A 22,254-nucleotide genomic window follows, 5' to 3' on the forward strand; every position below is an offset into this window, starting at 1 on the left:
ATGGGAGTTTTTAGGCAAAAGTACTAGAGTCGGGTGCCATTGCCGTCTCCGACCATATACTCTAGTTTTGTATAATGTTTGAAATTTTCCTAAATAAAAAGATTTAAAAACAAAAACCCCAACACTCTCCAAATACTTCTTCAGGACAGTGAGAGAATAAATGGAGCACAATGAGTTGCCTTTGGAGTAAAATGCAACTGGGGATGAAATGGAGACGTCCCTTTTTTGCTTGAGAGATCCTGTTTTGGAAGCAAACTTACATACCAAGTTCTTTCTCCTCCTGGCTGAGACAAATTTCAACCTGCCCATCATAACCAGAAACATGAAATGAAGATACTCTGGCAACTCCACCCTGTTGCTTCAGCAGCAGTAAATTCTAAATCAGTGTAGAAATTCTAAATTGGCAAGGCTCAACTGGGGCTGGATTTATACCTATAGCCTCTTGATGAAAGTGAAAGAGAGTGAAAAAGTTGGCTTACAGCTCAACATTCAGAAAACTAAGATCATGGCATCTGGTCCCATCACTTCATGGCAAATAGATGGGGAAACAGTAGAAACAGTGTCAGACTTTATTTTTTGGGGCTTCAAAATCACTGCAGATGGTGATTGCAGCCATGAAATTAAAATACGCTTACTCCTTGGAAGGAAAGTTATGGCCAACCTAGATAGCATATTAAAAAGCAGACACATTACTTTGCCAACAAAGGTCCGTCTAGTCAAGGCTATGGTTTTTCCAGTGGTCATGTATGGATGTGAGAGTTGGACTGTGAAGAAAGCTGAGCACCGAAGAATTGATGCTTTTTGAACAGTGGTGCTGGAGAAGACTCGTGAGAGTCCCTTGGACTGCAAGGAGATCCAACCAGTCCATCCTAAAGGAGACCAGTCCTGGGTGTTCATTGGAAGGACTGATGCTGAGGCTGAAACTCCAATACTTTGGCCACCTCATGCGAAGAGCTGACTCATTGGAAAAGACCCTGATGCTGGGAGGGATTGGGGGCAGGAGGAGAAGCGGACGACAGAGGATGACATGGCTGGATGGCATCACCGACTTGATGCACATGAGTTTGGGTGAACTCCGGGAGTTGGTAATGGACAGGGAGGCCTGGCGTGCTGTGATTCATGGGGTCGCAAAGAGTCGGACACAACTGAGCGACTGAACTGAACTGAAAGAAAAATTATATTGTTCTCCAATCCACAGGCAATGAGAGTGTAACTCAAAATTTGTTATTCAAGTAAAAGCAATGGTGAATTATGAAAGAAGTATAAAGAAGTCCAAAGTTATGATTTTGCTATGATTAATACTTGGGTGCGAACATATATGTATACACACACACAAAGACATGTATGTTATCGTCTCCTTTCCTTGATTCCCATGCCGCACTGCTGGTACATTAACACCTACCTGCTCGTCCTACCTGCTGGCTCATCCAGTACCACCAAAGCGCTAGTCACTCAGTTGTGTCGGACTCTCTGCGACCCCATGGACTGTAGCCCTCCACTCTCCTATGTGCATGGAATTCTGTGCAGGCAAGAATACTGCAGTAGGTTGCCATTTCCTGCTCCAGGGGATCTTCCCGACCAGGGAGCGAACCCAGGTCTCCTCTATTGCAGGCAGATTCTTTACTATCTGAGCTACCGGAGCCCAGCTATTTTATTTTTTAGATTTTTTTCTGTGGGGGCCATTTTTAAAGTCTTTTTGAATTTGTTACAACATTGCTTCTCTTTTATGCTTTGGCTTTGGCCATGAGGCATGTGAGATCTTAGCTTCCTTACTGGGGATAGAACCTGCACCCCCCTCAATGGAAGGCAAAAGTCTTAACCACTGGACCACCAGGGAAGCATGTGTGCATGTGTGCTCAGCCATGTTTGACTCTTTGTGATCGCAAGGAGTGGGGCCACCAGGCTCCTCTGTCCATGGAATTTTCCAGGCAAGAATACTGAAGGGGGTTGCCATTTCCTACTTCTCTCAGGGAAGTCCCAAGCCTAACTATTTTTGATGTAGAAATTTCAGAGGGAAAAAGGAAAGCAGATAATAGTTGTTCATCTAAAATCCAAGGGGGATTTGCTCCAGAACCTTGAACCCCTTCCCACCAAGTGGATACCAAAATCTTCAGATGCTCAAGTCCCTTATATAAAATGGCATAGTATTTGTATACAACCTACATGCATCCTCCTGTATACTGGGGATACAACCTGCACCCCCCTCATTGGAATGATCTCTTGATTACTTATATTACATAACACAATGTAAATACTATGTAAATAGTTGCCAGTGCATGGCAAATTCAAGTTTTGCCTTTTGGAACTTTCTGGAATTCTTTTTCAAATATTTTAATAGAATCTGTAGTTGGAAAAAAAAAAAAAAAGTATCTGTAGTTGGCTGAATCTGCCGATACAGAATCTGAAGGTACAGAGGGTTGACTGTATGTGAGTCTAAATTCTACCCTTATATTACAGTGGGTTTTCAAACATTTGTAGAATACTTTCTTTCCTGAGAATGAGGCTCCATCATCTAATGTCTCATATTCTAGTACTGTCCTAAGTATCAGAAGATATATTGAGCTTTTTCTCCCATTCTCTGCCCCCAAAGCTGTGATAATTCAGTTTGTATTACTGCTGCCCTCTGGGACTTTTCTCTGAGTGACATGTGACCTGTATTATGGTCAGTGGTCAATATTTAACAACTGGATCTCTGAAAATAAAGCCCTTATTTTCAGCGTTTGCCAATTTCCATTGTGTAAACACACCCACTGTAGCCAATTTCAAGCTGTCAATACAAGGACACTGACTGCAGAGTTGGGATGTAATGTATACAGCTGGCTCCCAGAGCCTGTAGTAGCCAGTTCCAGCACACCACTGGAACTCCTGGTTTGCCCAAGATGGTTCTGGCATCTTTATTAATGGTACCCTCTACCACTCTGTAAGGCTGCTGATGCAAAGGAGACATGGACATTTTGGACACAGTGGGGGAAGGAGAGAGTGGGATGATATGAGAGAATAGCATTGAGACATATACATCACCAACAGGTAAAATAGATAGCCAGTGGGAGGTCAATGTATGACGCAGGGAACCCTAAGCCAGTGCTCTGTGACAACCTAAAGGGGTGGGACGGGGAGGGAGGTGGGAGAGGGGTTCAAGAGGGAGGGGGCGTATGTATACCTAATGCCTATTCATGTTGCTGTAAGGCAAAAACCATCACAATATTGTAAAGTAATTATCCTCTAATTAAGAAAAAAATAAAATAAATTTTAAAAGACTGCTGATGAAATATTATGTGGTCACTGCAAAGAATAAATCATTTGGGCTACTTCTTCACAGTAGAAAGCTTCGATGAAAGGAAAGAAGACGTGATATCTCCCTGACCAAACTCATGCTATCTTCCTTCTCAATACATGGTATCTCTTTAGATGTTTTTCATCAAATGAAGGTAGCTGAGGAAATATGAATGGTGAACAGTTTTAACTATGTTCAAGCCTTCTGACTCATACACACAGTTTCAGGACTTAAGGAACTGCCATAGCATAGGCGTAGAATAGTCATGTAACTGGTTTCAGGCTACACTACAGCTTGGAATCACATGGAAGCAAATATCACACCCAGAGTCTAGCACGGTACCTTGGCCACAAGGAATAAAAACTGACTGACCCCTGTGCGACCCATGGGGAGTATTAAATCTCAGTTTTCAAGGTCACCCAGGTCAATACTTACCTGGTCTCCTTTATGACAATCCAAAAGAAGTCATCCTGTAGTCTAAATTTTAATACTTTCTGGTAAGTCAATACAACCTGTACTCAATCACACGGTGAAGGAATATGTCAGCTGAGAGTATGGCTCTTGGTTCTTCAAAGGGAGGGACCCCAAGGAAAAGTCAAAATAAAATAGCTATCTTTAAATATCTATATAAGATAAATTAGATGTGCTGCATTGTCAAGGAACACAGGGTAGAAATTGTGATATGGATTCTGACTTAGTGTAAGGAAGGATATCTAACATCAACCCCCATAATTTCTATTGAGTGCCTATGTTTTGATGGAAAACTCACCATACTGCTGAATCTCAAGTCAACTGAGACTGAGCTTCAAGTCAACTAAGTCCATCCTTGTCTCTTTCACTCCTGGACTGCTTACTTCAGGCTGTAAAGCAGTTGTTTTTCCGACAGCCCCAGGATTCCCAGTAACTGGTACCACCTAGGCTAGCCTTAGCTTACAGAGGTCCATGCAGGTCCAGAGTGTCACGAGCCTCTATCTAAAGTCCTGTGGCCTCAGACTCAGCATAGAGTCAAGGCCAGACAACACCAGAAGGTTCATATTCTGGCCTTGCAGGCAACAAGCACCCAGAAGTATCCATCTCATCTTCTGCCAGAACAAAGTTTGCTAGGCTGAGAGTTAAAAAAACAACACCTAAGCACTGGATGCGGCTGTTCTGAATTCTGAAGCTTTCTTTATTTGTGCAGCTTTTATAAAGGAAAAGTGCTCCCTTTCCTAATCTTTCTCCTCTCCATGGTGCCTATCTGCCTCACTCAAGGGCTGAGATATCATATGGTAAAAGATCAAAGGAAGATACTTCCTGTTTTAAAAATAACTTTGTTCTGACACTAGATTAGCAGTAACATAAATTACATAGCTTTCTTATTCACATCATTCTCAGGCAGGGCCTGCTCGTACTTGGTCTCAAGAGTTGCCATGGAGCCACCTATGAAAGTGACAGTGAGATAAAGACACGACACTGCCATGTATCCTGCTTCCAGAAACCTCAGAAGGAATTAAGGAAGCTTCCATTTAGGAGATGATGTCAGATCAGGTTGGAGGATACCCTGAACTTTTGTCCACAGAAGTACTCAGTCAGAGCAAGATGGGTTGATGAGAATCCTGAGATTTTAGAAAGATTTGAAAGCCTCTGTGACTAAATAATAGCAAGAACATTAATATTGAATACCTTTTATAAATAGTAGCTAGTATGAATAGTAAAGTATCTTTTGCTCTGCACATATCAGGATATAGGCATTCTACTATATGAGACTTCACCTACATTTCCCCACATTTGGTGCTCAAAACCGGTAAGATGTGTGTGTGCGTGCTAAGTCCCTTCATTTGCGTCCGACTCTTTGCGACCCTACGGACTGTAGCCTGCCAGGCTCCTCTGTCCACGGGATTCTCCAGGCAAGAATACTGGAGTGCGTATCTATTTCCTTCTCTAGGGGATCTTCTCGACCCAGAGATGGAACTCACATCCCTTCTGTCTCCTGCACTGGCAGGTGGGTTCTGTATCACTAGTGCCACTGGGGAAGCCCTGTTTTCCACATTTGGTCCTCACCACTGGTAAGACAGACACCAGTTATCTGTAGTCAACAAAGTGAGCCTCTGAGAAGGTAAGCATCTCAACTGAGACAGCACTGTGAACAGGTAGTAGAATGAGGCTCTGATCCCAGGTCTGGTGACTCCAAAGCTCCTTCCACTCTAAAACACCACCCATTCATCCTGGAAATCCAACAGGGTCCTGAGCCTGGTCTCCTGACCCAGCAGAGTCCAAATCGAAGCTCAATTTTCCCGAGTCCCGGAGCCCTTGCTCAGTTTCCTGGAGAAGGATAAACGGAAATTTATTCCTCACAGTCCTGGAATCCAAGATTAAGACACTGGCAGATTCAGTGTCTGGTGAGCTCAGTTCCTAGAAAGTGGTCTTTTTTATTTTTTAAGCTTTTTATTTTGCATTGGGGTATAGCCGATCAACAACGCTATGACAGCTGCAGGTGAACAGCGAAGGGACTCAGCTGTGCATATACATGTATCGATTCTCTCCCAAATTCCCCTCCCTTCCAGGCTGCCACACAACACTGAGTGGAGTTCCATGTGCCACACAGTAGCTCCTTGCTGGTTATCCATAGATAGCTGTCTTTTTGCTTTTAACCTCTAGAGAATTCTCTGGGCTCGTCCTCATGACCTAATCACTTCTAAAACGCCCCACCTCTTATTACCATTATCTTGAGGGTTAGGATTTTGATATCTGAATTTCGGGGGGACACAAGAAATAAATCTAGAGTAGGACCTATCTCATAGGGACCTGGGAGTGCTGTAATGAGATAATCCATGTAAAATGTTTTGGTTCTTGGCACAGAGTAAGGGTCCCTTAACATCGGCTACTGTTACCTCCACAAACACATGAATGAGCTTTTTGCCAAAGGTGTACCAACTGTATACACTGATCTCTTCTACAAGTTTTACAGAACACACTTCCTTTTCCCAAAATAATAGGCTTAATGTGGCAGAAAAGAAAGGCAGCTAGCTGAAAATGGAGGCAGATTTGGCTTTGAATTCTGGCTCTGCCATTCACTGACTTCAGGTAGGTTGCTTCAATTCTCCAGGCCTTTCTTTCCCCATTGTATAAATCGAGTGTGGGAGTGCTGACCACATTCTTTTGTAAAGACACATAGAGAGCAGTGCGACACACAGCTGTTGCTCAATCATAGCTAAGCTAGTTACTTGGTCAATCAAAGTGACCAAGGTAAGTACCCACTATTGTCTATTGTCATAAATCTTTTCACCTTCTTTCCAAACCATAGAGACATCTGTTAGAGGCACAGATCATTATTTTGATGTAACTGCCTCTAAAAATAACACTCCCTTACCCCTTGGAATCATTGACTGCTTTCAAATACACTCCCAAGGAGAAAACATAGTCAAACATACACACATACAATTAGCCAACTCTAAGCATCTAAAAGATCTCATAAATTAAGTAATGAGATACCAAGCTTGATAGCTGCACTATCCAGAGGAAAGAAAGGTCTGCTTAGAAATTCTGAGCACCCTATCTGATTCAGAATACTGTCATCCCAAGGTGAACACTGATCTACACAGTGAAGTTAAAGCATAAAATTAAATGTAATGGAAGTCAAACCTTGATTGCTTTTCATGGTAATTGGTTTGTATTAAAACATACACACACACTATTAAGAGTCAGGCTATCACACACATTTAAACAAAAAACCAACCCCAAACCTGTTAATTAAAACCAGTACTCTTCTTTCCTGACTAATTATGTCTCCAAAAACCATGCTGGATTTTGTTTTATACCCTTGTTGAATGTCCCACATGTTAAAAATTAACAGCACTCTTTCTGTCAAAATTTTTGGTTACTGTGCCAAAAAAAAATATGTTTTGTATTAACGTTGAAATTCACTTGGCCTTTAGGGGAAAAGTGGTGTTCAGGTCCCTAATGAATCCTGACATCTAATTTAACCACTTAGACACTGAACACTTGGGCACTTAAATTCATAAATCTCTAGTCCAAATGTGCATTGTACAATTCATAACTTCACTGACAAACTTAGAAATCGGACCACATCCTGGAGGTAGGAATTCTAGAGTGTGCCCGTGCTTTCCATCCTGTCTTTTGTTCTTGATTTGCAAAGCTTCTCCACCATCTAGAAGTTCTGATTATGTTTTTAATAAAAACGCATATATAGTCACACCGTTCCAGCCAGAAAATTCTACCTATTTACCTTTATATCCTGGTTTTTCCATTAGCCCGATTCAGAAGTTGGGGAAATTCTAGGTGCCAAAGCTAAATATCCTAATATTTAGGAAAGTGAAGACTTACACTTTGTCAATGGTGGCTAGCTACAACTGGTAATAGACTTATGTTTCTTCAGTTTATACCCCACGAATGTGTTACGTGCATAATGAACTCTCACTCATTTTCTGCTCGAGTTCTATCTGCATGATCTCAGAATCCAGAACTTCTACTAGGAGGCTGCAGGCACTGCTCCAGCCCTTATTCCTGCTTGTTGAAGAGGGCAGCTCACATCCTCGAGTCTTATGATGACACTCAAATATTTGCCTTTCTATAGCATAGTGTTTGCTGGCTCAAACAATTATCTCCTTTGCATTTTTCTCCTCTCTTCAGTAGTATGGCTCATCTACAAGTATCCTTAGGGTCTAAAATATCCAGGATTTCAAGGCAACAGCTCTACACTTTTTTGTGCCATTTCTGTTCCTTCTCCAAAAAGTATATATTCATCAGTTTCATCAAAAATAAAAGAGTTACGTACAAAATTGTTGCTGCTGCAGTGTTTATGGTGTTTACAGACTCAAGCTGCAGTCTAAAGCTATTAGAGACAGGTTAGATTACGGTGTATCTATATAATGGAATATTGGGAATGTAATACCACCACTACAAATGATGCTTTAATGCTGTAAGAAAATGCTTTTACTAAGATTTTCAAATAAAAAAGGGTAAGTTGGGAGTTTGGGATCGATATATACAGTACTATATTTAAAACAGATAATCAACAAAGACCTACTGTATAGCATAGCTGGTGGTGTTTAGTTGCTAAGTTGTGTCTGACTCTTTTGTGACCCCATGGACTATAGCCCGCCAGGCTCCTCTTTCCATGGAATTTTTTTTCAGGCAAGAATACTGGAGTGGGTTGCCATTTCCTTCTCCAGGGGATCTTCCTGACCCAGAGACCAAACCTGTGTCTCCTGTGTTGGCAGGAAGGTTCTTTATCATTGAGTCACATGGAAGCCCACTGTATAGCATTGGGAACTATTGATACTTTGTAATAATTTATAATGGAAAAGAAAATGAAAAGCAATAGATATATGTATATGTAAAACTGAATCACTTTGCTGTATATCTGAAACTAATATAACAGTGTAAATCAACTATGCTGCTGCTGCTGCTGCTAAGTCGCTTCAGTCGTGTCTGACTCTGTGCAACCCCATAGACAGCAGCCCACCAGGCTCCCCCGTCCCTGGGATTCTCCAGGCAAGAACACTGGAGTGGGTTGCCATTTCCTTCTCTAATGCATGAAACTGAAAAGTGAAAGTGAAGGCGCTCAGTCGTATCCGACTCTTCGCGACCCGCTGGACTGCAGCCCACCAGGCTCCTCCATCCATTGGATTTTCAAAGCAAGAGTACTGGAGTGGGTTGCCATTGCCTTCTCCATCATTACTCCCAGACATAACCAATTAGATCATATCTTCTTATTTTCAATAAGCAGTCAGCACTTCTCAAATAATTCAGAACATTGATTTCCAGGTATTTATCTCTTATGCTATTTATCCAAATAGATTTACATTGGAATTAAGCACTTTAGAAATGTACTAATAACAAAAATATATTAAACACTCATAATTGGACCACATATGGCTTTCCTTGTCTTCTATATAGATATACTTATTCATTCATTAATTTACTTATAGTAATACCATCCAGACCTATGAATAGTACTAGCCTGAGAACAAAATCCTGAGCATTAACTTCTGTTGTACAGGCATTAACTAGGTCTCTGACCTCAGAGTTACAGGGTTTAACCAAATCATTTATTCACACACACCTCAGATATGCATTGGTTCAAACTTTGCACCTTTCCATTCATGCGTACCTTTGTTTACTGATTCCCTAATTAAGTCACTAATAATAATAAAGTCAATATGTAAAATTCAAAAAACCCTAAAAACAATATCCTAGAATATTACTAAGGTCTATCTATAGGCTTATTTTTCATAAAACTAAGATGCTACGTCTTTTTTGCAGCAGATCACATTATACACAAAGATTATCTGCTTACTTGCTTCATGTCAATCCCATATTTATACTTTATCTACTGTGCCTGTCCTTCATTCACTTAATTTTTCCATGTTTTAAAGATGGTACATATGGTAGCCAGCCTCCAAGGATTCCTGGCTCCTAGTACTCATAGCCTTGCAGTCTCCTCCCATATTAAATCAACTATGGTCCAACATAAAATAAAAATTAAAAAAATCATATCTTAGTGTGATCCAAAATTACCTTCAGCAAATGGCACATTTTAAACAGCCATTTTCTCTGAGTGATGGTATTTGTGAGCACTTTTTCTTGCTTTGTTTCCTCCAGTTTGTATTACGTAATATTTTTATTGGAAAAAGGGTGTTGGAAGTAACTGTGGGACTAGGAGTGTCATAGATAATCAAATAAAATGTTTTGGCTTTCTTATATTAGCCAACTCCCACCTTTTTTTAAACAAGAAAGTCAATCTGAGGTGTCTCTGTCAGCTCAGTCTCTTGTACTATGGGTTAGTGGTGGACAGTGTTCTGCATGTGTGATAACAACTGGCATTTGCCAAATAACTGCTATGTGCCAAGCAGGAATTTATGCATATATATACACACATATAATATATATCTTATTTAATCCTCACATCAACCTGATGACATAGTATGATTAGCTCCATCTTATCAATACTGAAACTGAAGCATAGAGGTTAAATAAGTAGCCCCAGGTCACCCAGATGCAATTTAAACTCAAGCCCTCCAGAGTCTGGATAACTCCACCATTTACAAACATTAGGCTCTTGGCATTTTATTAGGACTATAAAATTAGTTTCAAAATATTTGGGAAATGAGCTAACTTCATAAGGTGCTACTTACATATGCTTCAAAGAATCAGAACACCAAGGAGCATACAAAAGGACTCTCCCTATAGAGACCTTACCGAGACTCCATTGAAGGGCTTTCGCCTCGTCTGTCCCACGGATGGAAATGGCTACTTTGATGAGGTGGTGATCATGTCACTTGTACCTTTTTCGTCAACATCAATCAAGTATTCATGTATCCAAGTTGCAAAGCATATGAAAAAAACTATCATCTGTAATAAGACTTCCAACTTAATTGGGGAGATAAGACCAATAACATGCAGGGAACAATCAGCACAAGGCAAAAATAAAAATTTTTAAATGATAATAAAATGCTAAGCCATGTGGTAGACTAGATGACTAGTGTGAAAGTTATGAAGAAAGAACTCTCAGCTCTTCAGAATCTTAGCACTTTGAAAGTACAAGAAACAACCCTTGAAGATCATTTCGTGGATTCCAGCATTCCAAGAGGAGATCTAACCTGGTTGAGGCCACACAATTGCTCAGTAGCAGAGACAGGTAAAGTAACCAAGGAAGCTCAATGAAGCAGTTAAGTCTTGGAAAAGCTTTCCAAGGATAAGCACAGTGAGTGAGGTGATGGTACTTTTGATGAACAGAGTGGACAAGATTTCCTGGTTTAACAAAATCAGCCTGCCACTACTCTGATTTTTAGATTACAAGATTGTGAATAGTCCTCGTACTGAGGGATTAGATTTAGTTTTTTTAAATAATCAAATACTACTGAATAGCCTGTTTCGTTGCATTCATTGTTTTCAAACATGCAATATTTCAAAGTGTATTGCACTCTACCCAATATATTACTAAATAGAAACACATCTACCCACATACGCATTCCAGGTGCCTATCTGAGAGACCTGGCTGTCCTAAAGCACTTCTGGTTCAGATAGAAGCAGGAGTCTGAAGTTGCAGACTGTAAGTAGGAAATAGTTATTTGTCCAACTTTGATGATTTTATCAACAATACACTCAAATTTCATTTAAAGCATGTAAATACTCTTTGTAATAATTGCTTATGTAAAATTTATCAGTCATCAGAAAATAGAGAGATACTTAAGTCTAAGTAGATTTGTTTTAGATTACCTAAAAAATCAACTGATTGTGCAAATTTTTTCTTTTTTTTTGTAAAAAGATACTTGAATATTAATACACAAGGTATAAGGATCCTAAATTAAACCTAATTTCAACTAAGAAAATTTGGTAGTGAACACAGCAGATGTGGCTTAGAACATGTAAAATTTATTTCAGAAATGTTTGTTCAAATTTGAGGAAAAAACAGGCTAATGAAACACCAATTCTGATGAATTTTTTTAAAAAGTTGATAAATAAGTATGATCACTAAACTTCAAATACGTATGGTTTTCATTAAAAAAAAAACAAAACCTATTTCAATACCTGACAAAACACACAGGCATAAAGTTATACTTTCTTATATTCTAAATAATGCTTCCAGTGGATTTTCAAGAAAAAGTTAAGCCTCAAGGTTATTTCTCTGCCTTCCTGCAGAGAAAATTGTTGAGAGTATATTTTCAATTCCTCAAAAATTATTTCAAGAGGTATGATACACTCAAACATAGACCATTTATGTTAGCAATACTAAATAAAAACTCAAAGCAGTTCTCTTTTGTTATATTTTAGCTATTTACATTTTAAACTCTAATATAGTTTGTTAAAGTAAATCAGAGAAATAAATGAAATGTGGCTTCAAAAGAAGTAAAACACTAATGCATAAATAAAGTCATTTTCTAACAAGGTTCAAAAACAAAAGAAAACAGAAATTCAGGTTTTAGATGCCTTCCTTACAACCCTACCAATCTGCTGTGTGGGTTCAAAGTTCCTGACAAGAAGTTAACTTTGAACCTGAACTTTCAGACTTACAAAACACAAGTATCAGAGTTACTGAGTCCCACAGTTGGGTTAAAAAGCTTCCCAAAGTCTCAGACTTTAAGTGAATGCAGAAAAGCTAAGAGTCTAAGATAATAAACAGAAACAGCAAAAAGTGAAGTTGCCAAATATCAAGGTTTTACAGATGAATCTAAAGTATATCTAGCAATTTCCCTGTAAGAAACAATAAATAACCTATACGCAAATATGCATGTTTGAATGCAATCACGTTATTAGCATGCATTCTACTTACTTTGCTTTTTGCCATTTATAAACTTCATTAGGGAGACCCAGAAAGAGGTAACAAGTTGAAAGAAGTTCGGCTCAGATAAGAAACAGCTGTATACTTGATCTACAAATTTGCATCTCAACGTTCAGCGGGGGACAGACTCTTCTCAAACTAACATATATACAAGCTTTAGATTGTGAAATAACGCATTTCAGCTTTCTGCACTGTATATTACTATTGGAAACCTCAACTCTACCTCCCCATTCTCCGAAAAAAAAAAAAAAAAAAAAAAATCCACCTCCAATCTTCATTGGTCCACATAGTTCCGGCCCACATGGTATCAGTGGGTGTGTCCCTCCCAATAAGTCCTCTCATTGGCTGCGAGGAAACAGCCTCTAATAGGCTGTGATTTGGGGGGCTGTCAAACTCCACGCCTCCAGACCTCGCGCTCGCCAATAGACCCAGGGAGCTGGCGGCTCCTCTGCGATTCAAAGGGCAGGCTGACTGCCTGAGCGCCAACCCCAGAAAGATGAGCTCTCAGAAAAGGACGAGGAGAAGGGCGACGGCTCAGGCTCGCCCCCCACAGCTGCTCGACTCCTACTCCCGGACCGCACCAAATGTTGACACACGTGCATTTTCCCACCAACAAATTAGTAAGACGGCCAGCGCGTTTGCCTTCTGCAGAGCCGTTACCCGAGGAGCAGCTCAGAAGCCGAGTCAAATCGGCCCATTTTACAGATGAAAGCAGGAAAGGGATCTGTAGCGCCTGGCGCCCCTGGGGGAAAGAATCAGTCCCGTGCGCCCCCTCAAAGCCGTCCCCAGACAGCCGGGGCTGGGATGCCCCTGGCGCGCTTAGATGCCTGTCCCGCCGCTCCTGGGGGTCGCGCCCCGTTCTGCGCCCGCGCTCCCCTCCCTGAGAGACTTACGCGGCCTGTTCTTCCTGCCGGAGTCCATCCTCCTCCGCAGCCGGCATTTCTTGGCGGGGGAGTCGTGCTGAGGGGGCGGCGGCTGTGGCTGGAGCTCTGGCTGGAGCGGCAGGCGCGGGGGTGCCGCGTCGCCGCCGCCCGGGGGTCCCCGGCTGCAGAGGCGCGACGGGTGGAACCCGTTGTGCAGCAGCCCGTTCACGGCTGCAGCGCCGACGCCGGCGGGAGTCCCCGGGGCGTGCGGGGCCGAGCGCTCAGGCTGCCCGCCGTGGTCGCCCATGCCAGAGGCTGGTGGGGCGGCGCGCGGGCCCCGGCTCAGGCGGCCTCGCTGGAGGTCATTCTCGGGCGTCTTTATTTCCCCGGATCCTCCTTGCGGCTTCCGATTCAGCAGCCGCAGAGCCGGCGCTGGAGGATGGCGAGCCGGGCGCTCCTCCCCTCCTCCCTCCGGCGTTCCCACCTCCTCCACGCCCTGCCCCTCGAGCGCCGGCCCCCCGGCGCCCGCCTGGAGCATGCCCGCTCCCGGCGCGGAATTGGGGATCCCCGCGCACCCCCAGCCGGGGCCCCCAGAGCCCGCCTTCCCCCGCTGCCCCAGTCGCGCGACTTCAAACGAGGCTTCCTCGCCTCCCAGACCTGTCCCCGCTACTGAGCATGCCCAGTCCTGCCCGCCACCGCCGAGCTTCAACATGGGGACTGAAGTTCTCCGGCTTCGCAAAGAGATGGGCGGGTTGGCCTTTGTATGGCGGAGCAAGCCGAGAAGGGACTGGGCGAGGCCGGCGTGAGAGGAACGAGAGCTTCGGGAGGAATGCGGGGGGAGGGAGGGGGGAGGCAATAAATATATGTAGAGGTTTGGGTTTGCTAATCCTGTCCGCACTGAGCTAGATACCTTTGCAAGGTCATTCACGTTGTCCCCTCCTCCCTGAAAGCTTTGTGAGCGTATGTGTGTTTCTCTGGGTTTAGTTAAGTGACCAAACTACTCACAGGCACGAGGGGAAGAAGGAGAACGATTATTTATAGACAGGTAGGCGGATTTGGAGAGGGAGGGGAGTGTAATTTCTTTGCTGGCACTCACAGACACCATGTGGCCTCGTGGAGTTGTCTTTTACAGGGAGGAACCTAGGAATACAGCGTAAGGACAGTGAAGGACATAGATGTAGGCGGGATTAACCGGTGCTGGAAGAGACCAAGTAAACAGAAGCAGTCCCAAGCTATAAAAAGCACTTTCCTCACCCAGAAAGGACGCTGAAGAGACAAAGTCACCCTATTTATAGAGTAAGGAGTTGCCTGTGTTTTCTGAGGGGCAGGCAGCATCACAGGGGAGACAGCACCATAACCCTGGAGTCAGAGCTGGATTCAAACTCCAACTCAGGCACCCAACAAACCCTGAGAAACTCATTGCTCAAGTTAACACACCTGGTTTCATGAAACAGGACTGGGCATGCTCAGTAGGCAGGACAAATCTGGGTGCTGAGGACCTTCCCAAAGTTGTGCAATCCCTTGAGGCCTCAGCTCTCGACTCTAGAAACTGTCTTGAGAAATCTGCTACAGTCCTGGTGCACAGTAAATGCCCCCAAGAGCCGGTTATCCTTATTACTCTTATTATTAGCAGATCGCCCTTCATTTCCAACAAGGGGAATAAACCATACCCACAGTCATGTTTATTGTGTAACTTACTGTGTGTGATGTTCTCCATCATCTGCACTTATTTAATCTACAGAGGAGTCAGAGGCCTCAGAGCACTCAGCAGCAGCCAGGGGCCTGTACCTGGATGGGAATTCTTCCAGCAGTCTAACCTGGAATCAGCTTTAGGACCCATGACCACTTGAGTGCACAGGTCCCTTGACTCCTTTTTTTCAGATATGGAAACTGAGCCACAGAGGGATGGCTGAGGTTATTAAGAACAAAGCAAAGAATAAACCAGGTGGTTAAATGACAAAGAATCCAATGGAGGAAACACAGGAGGCTCCCCTGGGTGGGGAAGATCCCCTGAGGAGGGCATGGCAATCCACTCCAGTATTCTTGCCTGGAGAATCCCATGGACAGAGGAACCTGGCAGGCTAGAGTCCACAGGGTTACACAGAGCTGGACTCGATTGAGCTCGCACGCACATTAAAGAATAAGTCTTAATTCTCCTATTTTTGTTTCCCTGACGTTATCATATTATTTGAAAATATGAAGGAAAAACCTAGATGACCTGGCCCCTGCCTCACCTTGAGCTCCTGATTCTCCCTCTATAGAGCAGCCTTTCAGTTCCTCAAACACACGAACATCCCTTTTCATCTTCTGTGTTCCCTTGTGTGTTCCCAGATGTCTTTGTTTACCAGATTCCAACTCAGTCTTCAGATCTCTACTTCAACCTCTTAAAGTAGCCTTCCCTGACCCTTGGAACAAGATTAGAGCTCCGTCCTCCTACGCTTGACCTTCATGATTCTATCAGTTTGTAACACCACAATGGGGGTATAATAGAACATGACTGAGTTGTTACAGTGATAAAATGAATATATATGTAAAGTGTCCAGCCCATCATAAGTGCTATAGAAAAAGCTCAATATTTGATTGTGCGTCTCCCCCAACTACACTGTAATCTCCATTAAGGCAGATGACTCTCTTTCATAACTATCCTTAGGAAGCTCTTGGTAATTATTTGTGACTGAATAAATGACTTGGGTGATATATTTCCCCAGCGTGTCTCTCACTTTCTACTGTAAATTTGCTAAAAACAAAACGCCTGGATTGTCACTCCTAAATATTCAAATATAAAGCTTTCAAATTCTGACATAATTTAAGCTTAGTTTAGGAAGCACTTTAGAGCAGAAATGCAGAGAGTAGATTTAGCAATGCAGTGTATCCAAGGACATATCCTCTCCAGCATGATTCCCAGGCATGGTGAGGAAGGCCTGAGCCAGGTGGCTCAGACCCAGGTAGGGCAGGAGCACTGGTACTGGGGACAGAACATCCTCTGCCTGCTTCCTTTCTCTCTTCTTTGCTCTGGGTGCCTTGAATCGGTTATACCTTGCATGTGATAGAGAGGAAGCCAGGTGGCACATCACAGGTTTATGGGGTGTGTGGGAGTCAGGGGGGTGCGGGGAGGTTGCGGTTCAGAGGTGTCATTTTGAGGTATGAACTATGATGTGCTCCAGCAGGGGAATGGAACAAATAATGTTTGGAAGAGAGAGAGGGAGGAAGAACCCACAAGGCACTCTCCCCCTCTGTTCGTTCATTTATTTACCAGTCATTTATTATGAGTGCACTATGTTGTAGGCAGTGAAATAAATGCTGGGAGTAAGTACAAAGTCAAAACAAATGGCTTCATTGCCCTCTAAGGGCTTACAATTCATAGAAAGAGAGAGAGAGAGATAAGTCAATGATTCTCCATCATCTGGGTACATAAGAATAACCTAGGGAGTTTTTCCTTTTAAACTTCTTGTTGAAAATAACATACATACAGAAATAGATACATATCCTAAGGGTAGAGCTCGCTTCCTAAGGCCCACTTGTCTTCACGGTGAATTTTGCAGTGAATGAAACAAAGTGTGTCACCTATACTATGGAAGGGAACTCCAAAGGACTCCAGAGAGTAAGCAATGATGGAACAGGGAAGAGAAGAGGAAGATGGGGCTGAGATGGGTGTTAAAATACGCTTCAGGGAGGAAATGACCCTTAAACCGAAGTTTGACCAGTCATGGAATTTCATCATGGAAGGCTGAAGGAAATCCATTCAGAACTGAGGGAGTGGAGGCCCTGCAGGTGTTTTGAAACCATCTGGCATGCTTGGGAACCTGCCAGGAGATCAACAAAGCCGAAAGGCAACCTACCGAGGGAGGTGAGTGATGGCCAAAAAGGTGAGATGGGGTGCAAATCTCAGATGGCTTTCTGCACCATAGGAATCAGTTCAGACTTTTTCCCTGAAAGCCATGAGAAACCACTGAAGAGTTTTAGATTGTGGAAAAACTCCTAGATTTGCATTCTGGAAGGATCTCTGGCATCTGTCTGGAGAATAAGATAGGGGAGGAGGTCCCTAGTTGGAGGGACCAGATAGACGACTACTGGAAACAACCAGGAAAGAAGTGAGATGGGACCAAGTGAAGGACATACAATTCAGAATGAGATCACCAAGGGGACTCGAAAACTGTTTAAAGAATTCACAGGACTTAGTAACCAACTGCACAACGAGGAAGAGGTAAGGCCAGGATAATTTTTATGTTTCCAGTCTGGGCAACTGGGAATCTGGTGGTTTCAGCATGTAAGATAAAATATGCAGAAAAGGAGGAGGACCTTCTACTTATATTCTCTCTAGGATTTATATTTAAGAAGGGTGATCCTTTAAAAATGTAGATATGATCATGACATGCTTGTACTTACACTGATAGGTAAGCCATATCAATATCTGTCTGTTTCAGTCTAACTTAACACTCACCACTTGCCTTCTTTCCTCCCTCTCTCTTCCCCTCCCCCCATAAAAAGAGGGAGGTCAGCACTAGTTTTTAACTACTATAAATTAGACTTTTAATTTACTTTTTTTGGAAGACACAGATTAAAACCTATCCACCATGCCATCATTATACATGATCACTGTAGAAATTCTAGTTCCTTGCTCAAATGGAAATAAAGTCCAATGTGCCCAAGCTTTCTACCACTTAATAACCACACTGATGACACAGTATGAGCTTGGGAAAGGATACTCTTCAAGACATAGTTTAAAAAGAATTACTAGAACTTAAACTGTCAGAATAATATCGACCCAAGATGACGTCTTTCTTTCATTTTTTCCTCTATTGCTACTGGTGTCAGGGCCTTTCTTAGAGATTCGCATGAGGCACCTCAGGAGGCTCTTTTCAAGTACTGTGCTATTTTCGATGACCGTGCTTTTCATTTGGATGACAGTGCTTTCTTCGGGGCCCTAGGGAGTAGCGCTGCTTCAGGGAGTCAAAGGCCACCAAAAAGCAACAAAAACTGCCCTGTGAATAACAGTGTTATGGAGAGATTCTGAGGACCACTTCATCAGAGCCTCCCTCTTCTCCTTTCTTCAGAATTGAGCAACTACTACACAGCAGGTACCATACTAAGTACCAAGGATATACTCTTACGCAAAAACCAAGTTCCCATCCTTATCCATATTACAGAATGGACAGGCCTTAAGCACGTAACCACCACAACAGCAAAAGTATAACTATCACTCCGAGAAATGCAAAAATGCAAAGACTCTCAGTGCCATGAGGGCACATACCAGGGTGACCTGGACTCGTCTTAAACTTTGGTAGATGAAATGACATTTACTGAATTCTGAATGTTGAATAGAAGCTAACTAAGGTGGAGGTGGAAGTGGAGGAGGTATTCTTAGGCTCTCTTATATCATAAACATGTAGGCACTTCATAAACACTTGCTGATTGAAAAGATGAATTGACCCTGTTCCTCTCAATAGGGCAAATCGAATGTCGGGAAGATTATTCACCAAAATGAACCGCTGGAGAGAGTTTAGGCCAATCCCGTTCTTTTTACTATTTTTTCTATATGGCTTGATGGAATATTTTAGTTTTTGGTTGTTGGGTTTTTTTGGTTGTTGTTGTTTTTTCTTTTTTTGGTCAATAGAAGTGGAAAAATACAACATCAGCAGCTGCCACTGCAGTAATAGCTGTGTGGACAGGAATGAAACACACCCCACATGAACTAACTTCCTGTTACTTGCCAATATTTTTTGAGCACCTACCAATGATGATTTATAGGTCACCATTACCAATGGCGAAGGGAGATGGGAGTATGACTACCTAGGAATTTGATAAGCTATAATCAGAGTGACCCCAAGGACTGGGCATAAGTTTAGGAATGTGTCTGGCTTTAGCAAATTGTCAGCAGGCTTATTATGTATCGTTTATTGAGTTCTTACACGCCACACACTGTACTAAGCGCACTGGAAGTGCCATTGTTTTTAATTAGCAAGGTAGTCATGTGAGTTGGATTTGGATACTGTTATTAGCTCATATTTTGTATGAGCAAACTAGAGCTTAGAGAGGCTAATGGGTCTAAGTTCACACAGCAGAAAGTCTAAGAGACACTTGAGTCAGGTCTGGATGGCCCTAGAACCTCACGTTTTGTAACTCAACCACCATGCCGCCCTCCCAAAAGATGGTATACCTGCTGTCACCTGCAGATTTTATACCATGGTTGCAAACACCTGATATAGTATTCCACTGCCCACACAACACTGCCTTTTAAACTATTGAGTCCCTTTACTTCTCACTGAAATGTTTTTGCTGTCCAATGTCTTAGACCTTTGTTTCCAAAAGGGCTCTTCCCCCCCTCCCTTTTAAAAAATGTGCCAACTATTGCCATTTTTCTATTTTGTATATCTATTCAGCAAATATTTTAAAACCATGTGCAAACCATTGTTGCAGTTACAGTGATGAGCAAGGCAGAGAAGTTCCTCCCATTCTGGAGCACACATTCCTTTGGGGAGGGGGACAAGGAAAGTCAGAAAATAAACAATAAATACAGTCTGTGTTACGTAACATAAAAATTAAACGAAATGACGTGAAAGAGAATTATTGGAAGAAAGGAACCAGTTTACATGCAGGTAGTTGAGGAAGCCACACTGATACCGGTTTCTGAGGGTTGAGAGATTGAGGTGTGAAGCATTGTGAAGAGAGGTTTAGAAGAGCATTCCAGCACATGGAAGAGGAAAGAAAATGAGTATCTGTATGAGATGGCTGGATGGCATCACTGACTCGATGGACGTGAGTCTCAGTGAACTCTGGGAGTTGGTGATGGACAGGGAGGCCTGGCGTGCTGCGATTCTTGGGGTCGCAAAGAGTCGGACACGACTGAGCGACTGATCTGATCTGATCTATATCTGTGTGTGTGTGTGTTTGACTCTTTGGGACCCCATGGACTGTAGCCCGCCAGGCTCCCTCCTCCATCCATGCAATTTTCCAGGCAAGAATACTGGAGCAGGTTGCCATTTCCTACTCTAGTGGATCTTTTGACTCAGGAACGGAACCTGGTCTCTTGCGTCTCCTGCGTTGACAGGTGGACTCTTACCACTGTGCTACCTGGGAAGCCCACTTCTGTATCTATATCCATATGTGTATGTGTGTGTATATATACATATGAATATATATACATACATATATATTCATCTCTTCATCACCAAAGTTCCAATATTTGGGGGGATGCTGATGAATAAGGGATATGCATTTTCCTTTGAGAATGACAGCAGTGGAAGGAAGAGTCTTTGATTAGGTCCCAGCATTCAAGACATTCAAATTTGTCTTATAGTTTTCCTGTTTTCTGAGTAAAGTCCCCTCTGAATCCTGAAGTTTCTTCAGCTGCAAATAATAAAAGCTGCTTTAACTCATTCCTACATAAAATGAATTAGTACAGGGAACTGGGTGAATAAAAATCTCTGAAAGGCTAAAGGAATGGCCTCTAGGCTGACCTCCCAGCAGTGAATCCCACCACAGGATCAGCTTCCTAAGAGAACTGCTGTAAGGGAGCTGCTACTTCTGGTACAATAGTAAACCAAGAAACCAGGGAGTCATTGCACCCCTGGGTCCAGGACTGACTGTCTCAGGCTGAATGGAAACTTACAGTATTCATGCCCTATATTCTGTCTGTCCAAATCCATGGTGTCCAGGACAAGACACCAGGACCCCTGCTGCCATGCCACTGCCCACCAGACAAAACGGCAGAAGTCGGGCCTCCTCCTCCGTCTGGACTTCCACATGCTGTCCAGCTGCATCTGCTCGGCAGAGCTAAGCGGTGTACAGGACCGGGGCACTAACAGGGCCTGGGAAACCGACATCTTCAATTTCCTCGCGTGTAGCAAGTGATACGGCATGTTTAGTTCCGTTCAGTTGCTCAGTCATGACTGACTTTTTGTGACCCATGAACTGCAGCACACCAGGCCTCCCTGTCCATCACCAACTCCTGGAGCTTACTCAAACTCATGTCCATTGAGTCGGTGATGCCATCCAACCATCTCATCCTCTGTTGTCCCCTTTTCCTTCTGCCTACTATCTTTCTCAGCATCAGGGGCTTCCCAATGACTCAGCTCTTCTCATCAGGTGGCCAAAGTATTGGAGTTTCAGCTTCAGCATCTGTCCTTCCAATGAATATTCAGGACTGATCTCCTTTAGAAGGGACTGGTTTGATCTCCTTGCAGTCCAAGGGACTCTCAAGAGTCTTCCCCAACACCACAGTTCAAAAGCATCAATTCTTTGGCCCTCAGTTTTCTTTATAGTCCAACTCTCACATCCATACATGACTACTGGAAAAACTATAGCTTTGACTAGACAGACCTTTGTTGGCAAAGGAATGTCTCTGCTTTTTAATATGCTGTCTAGGTTGGTCATAGCTTTTCTTCCAAGGAGCAAGTGTCTTTTAATTTCATGGCTGCAGTCACTGTTCACAGTGATTTTGGAGCCCAAGAAAATAAAGTATGTCACTGTTTCCGTTGTTTCCCCATCTATTTGCCATGAAGTGATGGGATCACATACCATGATCTTAGTTTTCTGAATGCTGAGTTTTAAGCCAGGTTTTTCACTTTCCTCTTTCCCTTTCATCAAGAGGCTCTTTAGTTCCTCTTTGTTTTCTGCCATAAGGGTGGTGTAATCTGCATATCTGAGGTTATTGATATTTCTCCCAGCAATCTTGATTCCAGCTTGTGCTTCATCTAACCTGGCATTTCGCACGATGTCCTCTGCATATAAGTTAAATAAGCAGGGTGACAGTACACAGCCTTGATGTTCTCCTTTCCCAATTTGGAACCAATCTGTTGTTCTATGTCTGGTTCTAACTGTTGCTTCTTGACCTG

At 42.9% G+C, this 22,254-nt stretch overlaps 1 protein-coding gene across 6 annotated transcripts in view; it reads right to left on the reverse strand.

Annotated features, from left to right (window-relative positions):
• Positions 1-22,254, reverse strand: part of PANK1 (pantothenate kinase 1) — a 104,902-nt gene that overhangs the window by 41,741 nt on the left and 40,907 nt on the right. The window contains exon 1 of one of the 6 annotated variants that reach the window (XM_055560069.1): positions 13,451-14,410. The exons of 3 other annotated variants lie outside the window; for them this stretch is intronic. In XM_055560069.1, coding sequence (XP_055416044.1) covers positions 13,451-14,132 — 682 coding nt within the window. In that variant the 5' untranslated portion in view covers positions 14,133-14,410. Of the gene's footprint in view, positions 1-12,548; positions 12,798-13,450; positions 14,411-22,254 lie in introns of those variants that run through there. 2 more of the 6 variants (XM_055560068.1, XM_055560071.1) reach the window with 2 other exon arrangements.

This window comes from Bubalus kerabau, chromosome 22 (assembly GCF_029407905.1).
Source record: "Bubalus kerabau isolate K-KA32 ecotype Philippines breed swamp buffalo chromosome 22, PCC_UOA_SB_1v2, whole genome shotgun sequence".
NCBI lineage: Eukaryota > Metazoa > Chordata > Mammalia > Artiodactyla > Bovidae > Bubalus > Bubalus kerabau.